Raw genomic sequence first — 14,081 nt, 5'->3', positions numbered from 1 at the left:
TCACTTATTAAACCACTGAACTAAACCAAACAAAACCACAGCTCAAAGTCCATCTCTGACAGGATCTTTAAATGTCAACGTATGATTCTACATTCAGATTAATCTTCCTTACAGTAGACTACTTTATACCTTACAAATGAGCACACGGGATATTACAACATGAGAAAGACATTTTTGCTCAAATATTTACCCTGTATGATTACACTGTTTTGTTTTTGTTGATTAACTCATTGATTCACAGACAGTGAGTAAAGATCAGCCGTATGTCTGAACACGGTCAGATGATACAGACTACATAACAGGTAAGAGCTCATATATCCACTTACAAAGTATAATAACAATTTTGCAGTTTATATATAGCCGCAGACAAAAACAGAGACATTTCAAAATTATTTTCAGTTTTTCTGAATTTAGGTTGAGTTTGGATCCAAAATGAAATAACTCAAATCATGTTTTTTATTGTGCATTCCAATGAATATCAATCAAACTGCAGTTGGTTTGTTTTGATTTTAGCAATAATAACAAAAAAATACAGCTAACTAAAACAATTAAACACAATAAAACGTGATCTTTTTTAAAACAGAGTTATCTCATTTTGTAACCACACTCTTCATTTATAGGTATGTGTTTAGATGAAATGATCCCTTTTGTTTCATTCTGTGAACTACTAACAATTCTCCCAAATTTCAACCACAAACATTGTTTCTATTTGCATTTATTTGGAGGAAATTAACCGGAAACACAGGTCAAAATAACCGAAAAGATGCTCTGTATTTCTTTGAAATTAAAAATATTAATACATGTATTTAGGAAAAGTTCCAATCACACTTTTCATGTGTCTTGTTATGCTGTCAGTCTTTCACATCGCGGTTGGAAGACTTTATGTCCCTCCTGAGGCTTGTTGTTTTGACATTCAACAGACACTGGACTGGAATGGCCACAATACATCTAAATCCTGATTAAATGATTTTTTTTTCTGCTTTTATGTATTTTTCCATTTGTCCATGAGTTTATCATTTTTGTTTTTTCACACTGTAGGTTTACTAGTTTAAAGGTATGGGTCCATTGAATAACAGCAGCCCGCTCACGACTCATGTATTAAACACTGGGGATGGGCTCCCTGCTGTCCGAATGGCCATCAGTCTACACCGCCTGGACCCTCAGATGACCCTCTGGAACCTCATCACTGTTGGGTGTGTACAACAATTATTTTCATAAATCCATCATGCATATGCAGTTGCTCAACTAGCTCTAATAACAGGATATTTTATAATCAAATGCTGTTGATTATTTTAGCAGCACAAATGAAGATGGACGCTGTCCAGGATTAATAACCAGTGATGCCTTCACTCCAGGAACCTACAAGATGAGGTTTGAGACGGGCCAGTACTGGGAGAGTTTGGAACAGGGCAGTTTTTATCCATATGTTGAGGTTTGTCAGAACGACTCGTAGTCTATTCGTAGTGTAGAGGGAGTGTAATAACAGACTATAAATGTTTGTTTCTTTTTCATTTAGATAGTCTTCACTATTACTGATGCTGACCAGAAGTTTCATCTGCCACTGCTCCTCAGCAGATATTCATACAGCACCTACAGAGGGAGCTAGACAACACAACACAACTCAGCATTTACTTTCACTGAGACCTCAAAAACTCTTTTGTTTTTCACTTTCTGACCAATCAAAATTTGGCCTGCTGTTGTTTTCATAAGCCATTGTAGAAAACTAGAATAAATGTGTATCCTTGTCTCTCAAAAAACTTAACAACATGCAGATATCTAAAGTAATAAATCAAAATTATTTGGATGAATAAAATTGATGTGTTGTCTTTCCAGAATGTAGCCTGCACTACATTTGTTTACACACTGGAATAAATGATGGTGTTGACCTCAAAAGATCAAAATGTAATTTCTACGAGAATGTTAAAACAGGGGCCGCTTCAGGAAAGATGGTTTAGTGAAAACTCTGAATTGAGGGAAACTGGGTTTTCAGTTTTAGAATGTGAGGTATGTTAAACCCGAGAAAGCAAAACCTGTTTCTAAAAGAGACTAACTTATGACGTCACTTTCCCACCTGAACATGTCGGGAATCGCTCCCAAAATGGCTGAGGAGAATAGGATAAACGGGGACTAAAACACGCAATTATTTGCTAAAATTACAAGCAGCTGGACTCGACAGCTGTCCTTCCTTGTAAGCAGTCGTTTTGCTGAGTGTTTAGCCACACATGGGGGTGCACTCTGGCCTGCTCACGTGGTAAAGTGACGACACTTCCATGCCCTCTCCACACAGAGTAACCATAGTAACTTACTCTGTGAACCTAACCTGGTAGAGCAGGATTTCTTTGGTAAACCCAGTTTTTCTTTCGATCTCCTCCCCCTGTTTAAAGCGCAACTGGTGTAGTCTACGTCATTCATTTATGGTACACATGTTTATAACATAGAGACCTCAGTGACTGAAAAGTTATATGTGCTTTTATAAAGGATCCTGTGTGTGAGAATGCATTTAGGAAAGTACTTTGATTTCAGCACCCGAGTGGAATTTTTTCATTTCCCTCTGCATTTTTATTCAAACTATAAACATTTTCTTAAACTGAATTAGATATATCAAAATATATCTCATCCATCCTTACATCAATAACATCACCCATCGTGGCCGTGTATTACATCATTATCTTTCCCTTACATTTCTCACAAATATTTGTTTTCTAATTCAACTCAACTTTATTTATATAGCGCTTTTTACAATTTTCATTGTTACAAAGCAGCTGTACATGACACACATTGAATACAAGTATGAATTCGAAAGCAGCCCCCCCGGCCAGGCAGATAGTGCAAAACAATATGCAAACGGTGGTGAGGAACCCAAAACTCCCATTGAGAAAAAAAACCTCAGGGAACCCAGGCCCAACCAGGGGATTCCAGTTCCCCTCTGGCAAAAGCTGCTGCCTCTGCACAAGCTCAACAGTGCTTGCACAACAAGGCTTAATAAAATATAAAAATTAAGGATTTAAGATTATCATTAACAATCTAATAGCATTTTAAATATTGTAGGAAAAACAAAGTTGTCGCGTCCTTTATCCAGCTCTATCCTCTTAGCTCTTTTCAGGTCACCTCTTCCCATTCTCAGCTCTGCCATCAGGTCTGGGCATGAACTGCATCCTGCGGTAACCTTGGAACAAAGAGACAAGACTGGCTGAGAGTAGAGTACTGTTCTGCACTCTTTGATGCAACAAGTACATCATTTGTTGTTGGATGTGTTCCTGGTTCCGGTTGATCTAAATAATGCAGCCTAAATCCTCTGAGGATTAATATTATGGAGGTATAGTGTATGCAAGATTAAAAAGATGAGTCTTTAGTCTAGATTTAAACTGACAGAGTGTGTCTGCCTCCCGGACCGTGCAGGGAAGAATATTCCAAAGTTTAGGCGCTAGATAAGAAAAGGATCTACCACCTGCACTCGATTTTGAAATTCTAGGTATTACCAACTGACAGGACGCCTGAGAGCGTAATGTACGTGGAGGTCTGTAATACAATAGAAGTTCATTCAAATACTGCGGCGCTAGACCATGTAGGGCTTTATAGGTAATAAGCAAGATCTTAAAGTTAATGCGATGCTTTATAGGTAACCAGTGCAAGGTTGACAGAACCGGGGTTATATGCTCATACTTTTTTGTACGTGTAAGAACTCGCGCTGCCGCATTTTGAACCAGTTGCAGTTTTTGTAATAGGCCCGCAGGGCAACCACCTAGAAGTGCATTACAGTAATGTAGTCTTGATGTCATGAATGCATGAATTAATTTCTCTGCATCTGACAGTCACAGTATATGACGTAATTTAGATATATTCTTAAAATGGAAAAATGCAATTTTACAGGTGTTGGCGACATGGCTTTCAAAAGTACTATCGAATACAACACCAAGATTCTTAGCTGATGACGAGGATTTTATGGAGCATCCGTCAATCGTTAAGCAGTATTCTTGGTTGTTACGCATTGCAGTTTTCGGTCCAGTAAGTAGCACTTCTGTTTTGTCCGAGTTTAGCAGTAAAAAATTGTTACTCATCCACATTTTTAAGTCAACTATGCAATCCTTTATTCAATGAAACTGCTGAGCTTCATTAGGCTTCGCGGAAATATAAAGTTGAGTATCATCAGCATAACGGTGAAAGCTAATTCCGTGTCACTTTATTATATCTCCTAGAGGTAGCATGTATAATGCGAAGAGCAGAGGCCCTAAGACTGAGCCCTGTGGTACACCGTACTGGACTTGTGATTTGCGGGACACCTCATTGTTTATTGCTACAAATTGAAAACGGTCGGATAAATAAGACTTAAACCATTTCAATGCTATTCCGTTAATGCCAACGTAATTTTCGAGTCTATGTAGAAGTATGCTGTGGTCAATGGTGTCAAATGCAGCACTGAGGTCTAGCAGCACCAATAACGAAATACAGCCACGGTCAGACGCTAAAAGCAGATCATTTGTAACTCTGATCAAAGCAGTCTCTGTACTGTGACATGCTCGAAATCCAGACTGGAATTCATCATTAATGTCATTCCTTTGGAGGAAGGAGCATAATTGAGTAGAAACTACTTTTTCCAGAACTTTAGATATAAAAGGTAAATTCGATATAGGCCTGTAATTCCCTAGTTCTTTAAGGTCGAGTTTTTTTTTTTTAAAGAGGCCTTATAACAGCCACCTTAAATGCTTTAGGCACATGTCCTAATGTCAGAGATGAGTTAATAATACTGAGAAGAGGATCTATAATTTCTGGGAGCATTTCTTTCAGTAGTTTTGTAGGTATAGGGTCTAGCATGCATGTTGTTGATTTAGATGATCTTATGATTTTAGACAGTTCATCGTGATCTACTGTAGAAAATAATTGCAATTTCTCCTTAGGGGTGCTGTAGTTAGTTTGTTCAGGGGATTTCACTACAGGTTGCATTGTTATAATTTTTTCTCTTATATCTTGGATTTTACTCGTGAAGTAGTTCATAAATTCATCACTGTTATGCTGATAATCAGAATCTGACGTCGCTGTAGACTTATTTTTTGTTAATTTAGCCACGGTGTTAAATAAAAACCTAGGGTTGTGATGGTTTTCCTCTAATAGTGATGAAAAGTAGGCGGATCTAGACGTTTTTATTGCATTCCTGTAATTTCGAGTACTATCCTTCCATGCTATACGAAATACCTCTAGATTAGTTTTCTTAAAGTTGCGCTCCATTTTCCTAGACGCTTTTTTTAGAGTCCGAGTGTGTTCATTATACCACGGTGTTGGGCTGCCATTTTAAATTTTCATTAAACGCAGAGGAGCAACTGTGTCTAATATTTCCGAGAAAGTTCCATTCCATTCCATTTTCTACCGCTTATCCGAACTACCTCGGGTCATGGGGAGCCTGCGCCTATCTCAGGAGTCATCGGGCATCAAGGCAGGATACACCCTGGATGGAGTGCCAACCCATCGCAGGGCACACACACTCACTCATTCACTCACGCACGCACTCACACCCTACGGACAATTTTTTCCAGAGATGCCAATCAACCTACCATGCATGTCTTTGGACCAGGGGAGGAAACCGGAGTACCCGGAGGAAACCCCCGAGGCACGGGGAGAACATGCAAACTCCACACACACAAGTCGGAAGCGGGAATCGAACCCCCAACCCTGGAGGTGCGAACGTGCTAACCACTAAGCCACCGTGCCCCCCTTCCGAGAAAGTAGTGTTAAAATTTTCAGTAGCAGTGTCAAATTCGTCAACGTTTTTACTCATGCTAGATATTTTATACAATTCAGGCAGATTATCGAGAAACGCATCTTTGGTAGTTGAAGTAATCGTTCTACCATATTTGTAACAAGGAGTTTGATTTGCAGCCGTAGGCCATTGAAGCAAACATAATATCAGATAATGATCCGAAATGTCTTCACTATGCTGAACGATTTTAACATCGTCCACATTTATACCATAAGAAAGTATTAAATCTAAAGTATGATTACGAAGGTGAGTGGGTCCTGACACATGTTGACTAACGCCCATGGAGTTAAGAGTGTCTTTGAAAGCCAGTCCCAAGGCATCTGTATCATTGTCTACATGGATATTAAAGTCACCGACGACAAGGACTCTATCTGCGGCCAGTACTAGTTCTGATAAGAACCCACAAAAATCTTTAATAAAATCTGTGTGGTGCCCTGGAGGCCTATATACAATAGCTAGAATAAATTTTAAAAATGTTTTGTCCTTAGTATTAGGTGTCGATACGTGAAGTACCATGACTTCAAAAGAATTGTATTTAAAATTAGACTTCTGAGAGGTAATAAAAGAATTCTTGTAAAGTGCAGCGACACCTCCCCCTCTACCTTTTAGACGAGGCTCGTGTTTATAGTAATAATCTTGGGGAACGGATTCATTTAGAGTAATAAAATCATCTGGCTTTAGCCATGTTTCTGTCAAACAAAGCATGTCTATTTTATGATCGGTTATCAAATCGTTAACAAAAAGTGCTTTATTTGAGAGAGATCTAATATTAAGCAATCCGAGTCGTAACTGTTGATTATCTGTATTTTGTTCATGTTTGATTTGTTTAACGTTTATTAAATTACTTTCAAGAGGTTTACGCAATATCTTATGTTTGCTAATCCGGGGGACAGACACAGTCTCTATTTTATGTTGTTTGTAAAAAGGGATTATTACATGTTGTATATTTTGTGTATTCTGTAACGCGAGACGGCATGCAGACAGTTGGTTAAGCCATTCTGTCTCCTTCCTGACCTGGGCCCTAGGTAGTCAGACTTTAGCATTATTAAGACTGTGTGCCAAATTTCTAGAGAGGAGGGAAACCCCATCCCAGGAGGGATGGAGACCATCTCGTTTCAACAGGTCAGGTCTGCCCTCAAAACTCTTCCAGTTATTTATAAAATCTATATTATTCTGCAGGCACCAATCAGACAACCAGCCATTTAGTGATGATAATCTGCTATAAATCTCATCACCACGGTAAGCAGTGAGGGGGCCAGAGAATATTGCAGTGTCTGACATCGTTTTTGCGAGCTCACACACCTCTTTAATATTATCTTTAGTGATCTCCGATTGACGGAGTCTAACATCATTTGTGCCGACATGAATAACATTCTTACTGTATTTACGATTAGCCTTAGCCAGCACATTTAAATTTGACTTGATGTCAGGCGCTCTGGCTCCCGGTAAACATTTGACTATGGTGGCTGGTGTCTCTATGTTAAATTTCCGGACAATAGAATCACCGATCACTAGGGCACTTTCAGCAGGTTTCTCAGGCGGTGCGTCACTGAGCGGGGCAAACCTGTTCGAGACTAATGACTTAATGAAGTATATAAATAAAGTGCATGAATAAAAAAACTAATAAATTCAGACATAAATGCAGAAATGAAGCGATAACGGTAATAAACATTTAATTTAGAGGTGCAGCCATTTCTACCCAAATCTGCTCCGAGCATTACATTTACATTTACATTTAGCAGACGCTTTTATCGTCTTAAATTCCAGTTGTTCAATACTGAAGAGATATTCACTAATGAAGCATCATTAAAAACAATCAGTAAAACATATTTTAAATGTCAATAGAAAAATACAAAGATTATAGGCTTTTGATGCGCCACCGCGAGATCCTACAGGCGGATGACATCAAAGTACCGCGATAGCTGTTCGAAAAACTATAATAAGTTTGGATTCGAATCGATCTCGCGGTACTGTGATGTCACCCACGTGTCGGATCATGCGGCGCAGCATCAAGTCGAACAATCTCATAGATTCAGTGAAACATCTTTGGGCAACACGTGTATCTCTGGCTGATTGATCGATGACGTCACCAGGCTGGCGCTGCACGTGCACGCGCACGCAGGTGGACAGCGCATCTCTCATCAGTGACTGGAGGTAAGACTCTCTATATTCCTTGTTAAGTATTAATGTATTTACGTTTCTTCGAAAGTTTGCAAATTAAGTTGACAGACATTCATAAAATACCCCAAAATATACAGCCGATTATTGTGTCTTAAGATCACTTTTAAAAGCACTTTAAATGAAGTATTAGGATATGTCGTTATTTCTGCAACTGCCGTGCGCTTTGTTCACTCCGCAGATCACATTATTACACTATTTGAAATGTATACAATATACAATAATGTTATTAATGGAACAGATTAACGTTCCCCTCCACGGGGCTTTTTACAACAATCGGAAACTGCTTCACCGTACTTCCCCCGCAGATTTGAGACATTTGTTTAATGTAACGCTAATCTATATCGTTTCTTTCGAAACATTTGATCGTAATATATGATCATTTATGTGGTTTAGTGCTGGCAGATCATTGACTAATTACGTTTTTGTATTAGTTTACACACCTACAGGGTTCTGACTTTCCGAGGTCACGTGTTTTTACACGTGCACTCCGCTAATTACAAAACCACAAACTACTGTGATTGTTATAACAGACTTTAATTCATTAACATGAACTACCTTCATTATCTATTTAATTACGACTGTAAAAACCTGAAATGTATTAAATGTAGAAATTAACATTCTCTGCGTAAATAAATGAAAGTATTACATTGCACTCCAACTATCTTTATTTAATTAGACCACATACATTTCTTACCGTGTTTCCCTCCAAAGGTTGTAAAATCGACATAAAGTTTTAATATACTTTTATTAAAGCTTACATTAAACTGGAGACTATTTTGTATTCCAGGAATAAGCATTATACTTCATTTGAATCATGTAAAGTTCAGAAAAATAGGAATGAGATGAAATGGAGAGAGCTTGCCAACACAAGTCCATGTTCATGGTTTTCTAAAAAAAGCTGTATTTTTCTTTTTAGATTTTTAAAGGAGCCGTTCTTTTGCTGTTTTTGAGGGTTTGGTTATGTTTTTTGGGTGTTTAACAAAGGATCTTCATGTCTCTAATTTCAAAAACGCTTTATATTTCAAGTTTGTTGTTCATCACTGTCCCTCTTTCAACAAAAGGACTCGATTTCTTACGGTCTATATAAAGTCCGCCTTCCGAAACGCTCTGATTGGTTAAGCTGACCAGGTCTGTCGTGATTGGTTCCCCGCCTAGAGTGTGTGAAGATGTCTCAGCCATAGTAGGTATGATGACAAAATTTTCAAACACCCCTAAGCTCAAAATGGATCACATGACTAGACAGAGCTGAACATTCCCTTTCCGACGACACCTGAATTGTGAAAATCAGTTGAGGATTGCGAAAGTTATGATATTTATAATACCGAGGAATATAGTGAATAGTAAAGAAGTCGTGTGACCGAAAATGCTTATTATTCACACATTTTTGCTTGTAACTTCCTTATTTGATCAGATATTTGCATGAAATTTGAATAGAAGGTAGAATTTTGTTCGTTCTTTCAAATGAAATCATGAAAATATACTGTTTTAGCTGGAATGGGCATCAGACCCATGGTACCTCACTCAAAACATATAAAATTAATAAGCATTCATTCATATTCATAAACATTTATTTTGAGAATACAAGAGAAAAAAACAATACACATCAAAATTAATTGCTAATTCATATTCATACAACACATATGATATACATATTAAACTACATAGCATCAGTAATAATGTAAAGAAAAACACCGTCAGAATGAGTTGAATACAGATAATGTTTTTTTTTTAGAACAGCGACTGCAGTACATTCGCTAATCTACCCGCCACAAATGTTACTACCCAATTTCAGCGATTTAGTAAAATACTTTCTCCTCGATGGGATTTCGTCAGTAACAAGATAAAAGCTGTGTATTTAAATCCACCTACCTTTCAGAAGTGTCCAAAGCTTAGATGAAGCCCACCGACCGGTTGAACGCAACGCAAATTTTCTGAAAGCCGCGGTGACCTTAAATTACATTGTGGCTGAAATCCCGAAGTGTCCAACGCTTCAGGGGCTCACACTCGATGTAGTTATCGTCGTATTTAGGAAAAACATACTCCCACCAGGCAGCCAGGGGTAGATATTGAATGACATACACATTTTAGTACCACGCAGTTTGGAACACATTTTTGAGTCAGAATGTTCGCCGCGAGTGGTTACGATGTCATCATACCTACCCATAGCATATCAGCGAGCTTCCGCTTCTCAGTAGGGATGTTGCGGTGACGGAATTTTACCACCGGTTAATCCTTTAATAAGCGTCAATTCAGCGGCATTTGCTTGAATTCATGATGGGTTCATTATTTTTCTTAATAAAAATACACAAAACAGTATGAGACTCGCTTATACTAAACACATTTTTATTGCAAGATGAATAATCAATGCCATATATCATGCTAAAAAAAGATAAAAACAATTTTTAAAACATTCAGTTTAAATAAAGTGCGTTTATCAACAAAACGAATAACCACGGCACAACACCGTGCAACCGTCAAATAAGAATCACTGCTCAAACAAACAAAAAAACGATTTGATTTGTTTTGCTGCGGGACCCATTTTGGACGCCTCATTTCAATGGTGCGCTTGAAGGTGTGAGCGTAAATTCACAGTGTTACCTCTGGATTCTACCACCTTCATCAGGCAAAGTTTACAGAATGGGATGCACCGATCTGATCTTTGGATCGGAATTGGGGCCGATACGGGTCTTTTTTGCTGGATCGGGTATCGGACTGACGGGTTCTCTTCAGTCCGATCCGTTGCGATACCCGTGGATGTTACTCTACAGCTTCGAAAAGTACTAACTATCAGGAAATTACCATAAAAGTTATCATGTACCGTATTCGATGTCATGTATTTTGATAGCTTTATGCAAGGAATAAACCAATAAAGCATAATTAAAATAACTCTGACCTCCGCTGGTGCGGTCATCTGTCAATCTCCATCCAGCATGCGTGTGTCCGGGAACAGTCAGGACGTTACTCGTTCCAAAGTTTTCAATATTCTTCATAATCACTAGATAATAGACTGTGGTTTTGTTTAAAATGCATTTTGCCGGAGACGGTACTCGCCGAGTGTAACGTTTTTAGATTCAATCACTTGAAGCGGTCTATGTTTTGCGTCTTCATACACCATAACTATTTTTTTTACTTTAGGATGGATGCAACGTATATGATTTAAACACATAACATATATATTCTCTTTGTGTTATAACTGTTTTGAACTTGGGAAGCAAAGATCCTCGCGACATCAGGATCATCACTTTCCGGGATGCTCGTGAGGGAAGCAGGTGCGTTTAACGCATCATTCTGCGTCCAATGCGCATGACTTAAAATAACGTAGAAGCGAATGTATTAATAAGCGCATCATTTTGTGTCCAGGATGTGCATGAGTGAGTTTGGAGAATTTTATACTGTGATAGTTTTGTGTAATAAACACGGATTTATTTGTTAAACATTTTGTACGTATCTAAGCTTTATGAGACCACATTTTTGTTTTGTAAGTTTAATACAGCACTTAATTCCATTAAAAAATCATACTTTTCTTACTGAAACTTACTGAAACTTACTGAAAAAGTGTTGGTGCTTAAAGTGCTTCACTGATCTGAAATTTAAACTTAAGATCTCAAGATAAATGGACCAGAGCTTGACATAACCTGAGAGGTTGAAGGCTCCGTGTCAGAGCATTGCTTATGATTTTCAGACGGATCAGGACTTAACTTTACATTATTCATGAAAAAGTTGTAAATTACCACATCCACTCTGTTTAACTGACGTCATTAGTCTACTCACCTCTCTCTGTCTGACTGGAGCACACGCATTTACAAACGTACACACTAGAGGTTGTGCTAGACTTTTTTATTTTCCGTCATTTTGACTGACAGGCTCGTAAAAAAATCGTCATTATCTATTATTACCCGTCACTATGGTGCAAGGTGGCGTTAGGTGGTAATAAGTATGTTCGTGACGTCCGAAAATATTGTACAAAACCGTTTCAATAAAACGAAAGTAAGGACAATGGTGCAGCGCACATTTAAAGAACGAGAGCTCTGCCATTGTCACTACACAAGGAAACTATCAAAAATTACGGACAACAACTTATAAGCAGTGAAGCAAGTTTTACGTTGTTTATCATGTGCATAGTGTCTGGACTTTTGATCATCTCTTGTATGTTTTGAGATCGCGGTCCGGCTCGCGTGAGATGCAGAGCGGTGATAACTCCTGGTGCTGCAGACTTGGAGCTCTGTGATCTCACGAAAACATTGTATAAAAAACTTTGCATGCTATAGTTTGCACAGGACTGGTGGGAAATGTGCATTGATACTCTTTAATTCTTCATGTTGTGTGGTTTACTTTGATAGGTGAAATGTCTTTCCCGCGTCGCAGCGCGACATCCGACGGGTTTTCCCAGATCGCACACATTTGTCTAGTCAGTAACAATGACAAGTGAAAACACGCAGGTCACTTCACGAGCATATCACGCTGAAGGGAAATGGAGTTTTACAAATTGCCCTCATTATTATCCCCCACAATGACGGACGGCCTTCAGATTTTGCCGTTACTGGTAAAAAATCCATCAATGACAGATCATTTTCGATTAACGCGAACTCTGGTTCACACACGTGTATATCTGGATCTGAATATCTGGTTCACGGCCAATCAGAGAGGTGTCCGCCCTTCACTTTCTCTGATTGGTTTAGATGACGATATGGGCCTGATGTGTGTCTGTTGTTGAATCACAGGGAGACTTTCAGAGTTGCGGAGACAACAGTTTTCCCTCGAATGGCTGGTCGCACCGGTGCGACCTCTGATTATTTTTAGTCGCACCATTGAAAAATAAGGTTGCATTTGCGACCAAATTGGTCGCACTCTAGAGCCCTGCTTTAAAGAAAGAAAAAAAACATTTATTTATGGACTGTAGTGGAATAAGTAAGTATGATGTGATTCATACTTTAGGGAAGTATTTTTTGTCCAAAGTACTCTGATAAAGTACAGATATTTTAAAATGTACTTGACAGAACTTAAGCTTAAGAACTATCCACCTCTGGCAATAAAAGATGACATATGCAACTCTACTTTGATCAAGAAAAACAGTGCTAGTATCAGATCGGATCAGGATCGGTATCGGTCGATACCCAGAATCCAGATATCGGATCGGTAAGGAAAAAGTAGTATCGGTGCATCCCTAGTTTTCAGGTTCCCTGTGAGCATTTTAAAGGTTTAAATCCCAAATATTTCCAAATAGGCGCTTTGCATTTCGCTTTGAAACCAAATCTTCCGTCATCGTTTTGGCCTCACTCTCCTCACATGAAATCTGAAATCCATAAATGAAATGTGACAAGTGCTGCAGATCTTTATTGCGACACTAGTTCCGCTTAAAGAGTAAGTAGCATTAGATCATGAAAAATACATTTCATGCATAGTGTAATTTTGCTGTGTTTGAAAGTAAGCAGTCTGCCAAACCGTTGTAAGCCCAACGGTGAATAAATAACAAAGTTATTGGGTGGTCAAAAGGGAGTCGACTCTGAATCACGTAAATGAGACGTGTCTCTAACCGCCGCGTATCTACGTCACCAGACATAGTCCTGGGGACATTTCCCACCGTAGGGACGGTGCCGCGATGGGCAAGTGATGTAACTGGTAGGCGTGTTAAACACTGTGTATCACCGGTAACACAGACTATCGCAACAAGCCTACCTCTCAGGCTGCTGTGATTGGTCGGTCCCCTCTCAGTGCACGTGTATAAATTTTGGCTTTGAGCAATAAGCAGTAACAATGGCGTCATCTTCACTTCATCAGTTAAAAACATGCGGATCCATCGAAGTGTAACAGAGGTCTGCTAGTGCATGTGCAAACGTCAGTCTTTGTTAGAGATCGCAATTTTTTTCCCTGCTGTGGCGTGGGAAATGACTCCGGACCGAATGTTGTCAGACTGGTTATATTAATTAAAACTAGAAGCGTTAGTTTTGCTTTTTTATATTGGAAAATTTTCATTTTTTCATGAAGTATCCCGTGTAGAAAGTCACGGGGGTGAGTAAAAATGACAACATTTAGATTTTTGGCAGAACTATCCCTTTATGTAGTTTAATCCCACAGTTAAAATTGATGATTGCCAACATTATCTTCTGTGGTGTTTGCAAAATTTGCAGTCGATTGGGGAAGTGAGCGA

At 38.7% G+C, this 14,081-nt stretch overlaps 2 protein-coding genes across 3 annotated transcripts in view; both read left to right on the top strand.

Moving 5' to 3' along the window:
- Nucleotides 1-60: 60 nt before the first annotated feature.
- On the top strand, nt 61-1,868 carry urahb (urate (5-hydroxyiso-) hydrolase b). Of its 2 annotated transcripts, none has more exons than XM_056740230.1 (4): nt 61-302; nt 1,039-1,193; nt 1,300-1,432; nt 1,517-1,868. In XM_056740230.1, exons 2-4 carry the CDS (start codon nt 1,057-1,059, stop codon nt 1,604-1,606), a joined length of 360 nt encoding a protein of 119 aa, XP_056596208.1. In that variant the 5' UTR covers nt 61-302; nt 1,039-1,056; the 3' UTR covers nt 1,607-1,868. The 2 variants fall into 2 exon arrangements, with proteins under 2 accessions (XP_056596208.1, XP_056596207.1); XM_056740229.1 differs by having other exon boundaries at nt 1,297-1,432; nt 1,517-1,858.
- A 5,951-nt stretch (nt 1,869-7,819) lies between these two features.
- tdrd12 (tudor domain containing 12) overlaps nt 7,820-14,081 on the top strand; it is a 37,928-nt gene continuing 31,666 nt past the window's right edge. Inside the window, exon 1 of the mRNA XM_056739182.1 lies at nt 7,820-7,906. The gene's annotated coding sequence lies outside the window, so the exon portion shown is untranslated. The remainder of the gene's footprint in view (nt 7,907-14,081) is intronic.

The sequence above is a fragment of the Triplophysa dalaica genome, chromosome 24, assembly GCF_015846415.1.
Source record: "Triplophysa dalaica isolate WHDGS20190420 chromosome 24, ASM1584641v1, whole genome shotgun sequence".
Classification (NCBI taxonomy): Eukaryota; Metazoa; Chordata; class Actinopteri; order Cypriniformes; family Nemacheilidae; genus Triplophysa; species Triplophysa dalaica.
The sequence above is the reverse complement of the archived record's forward strand: the minus strand, read 5'-3'. Positions and strand labels throughout refer to the sequence as shown.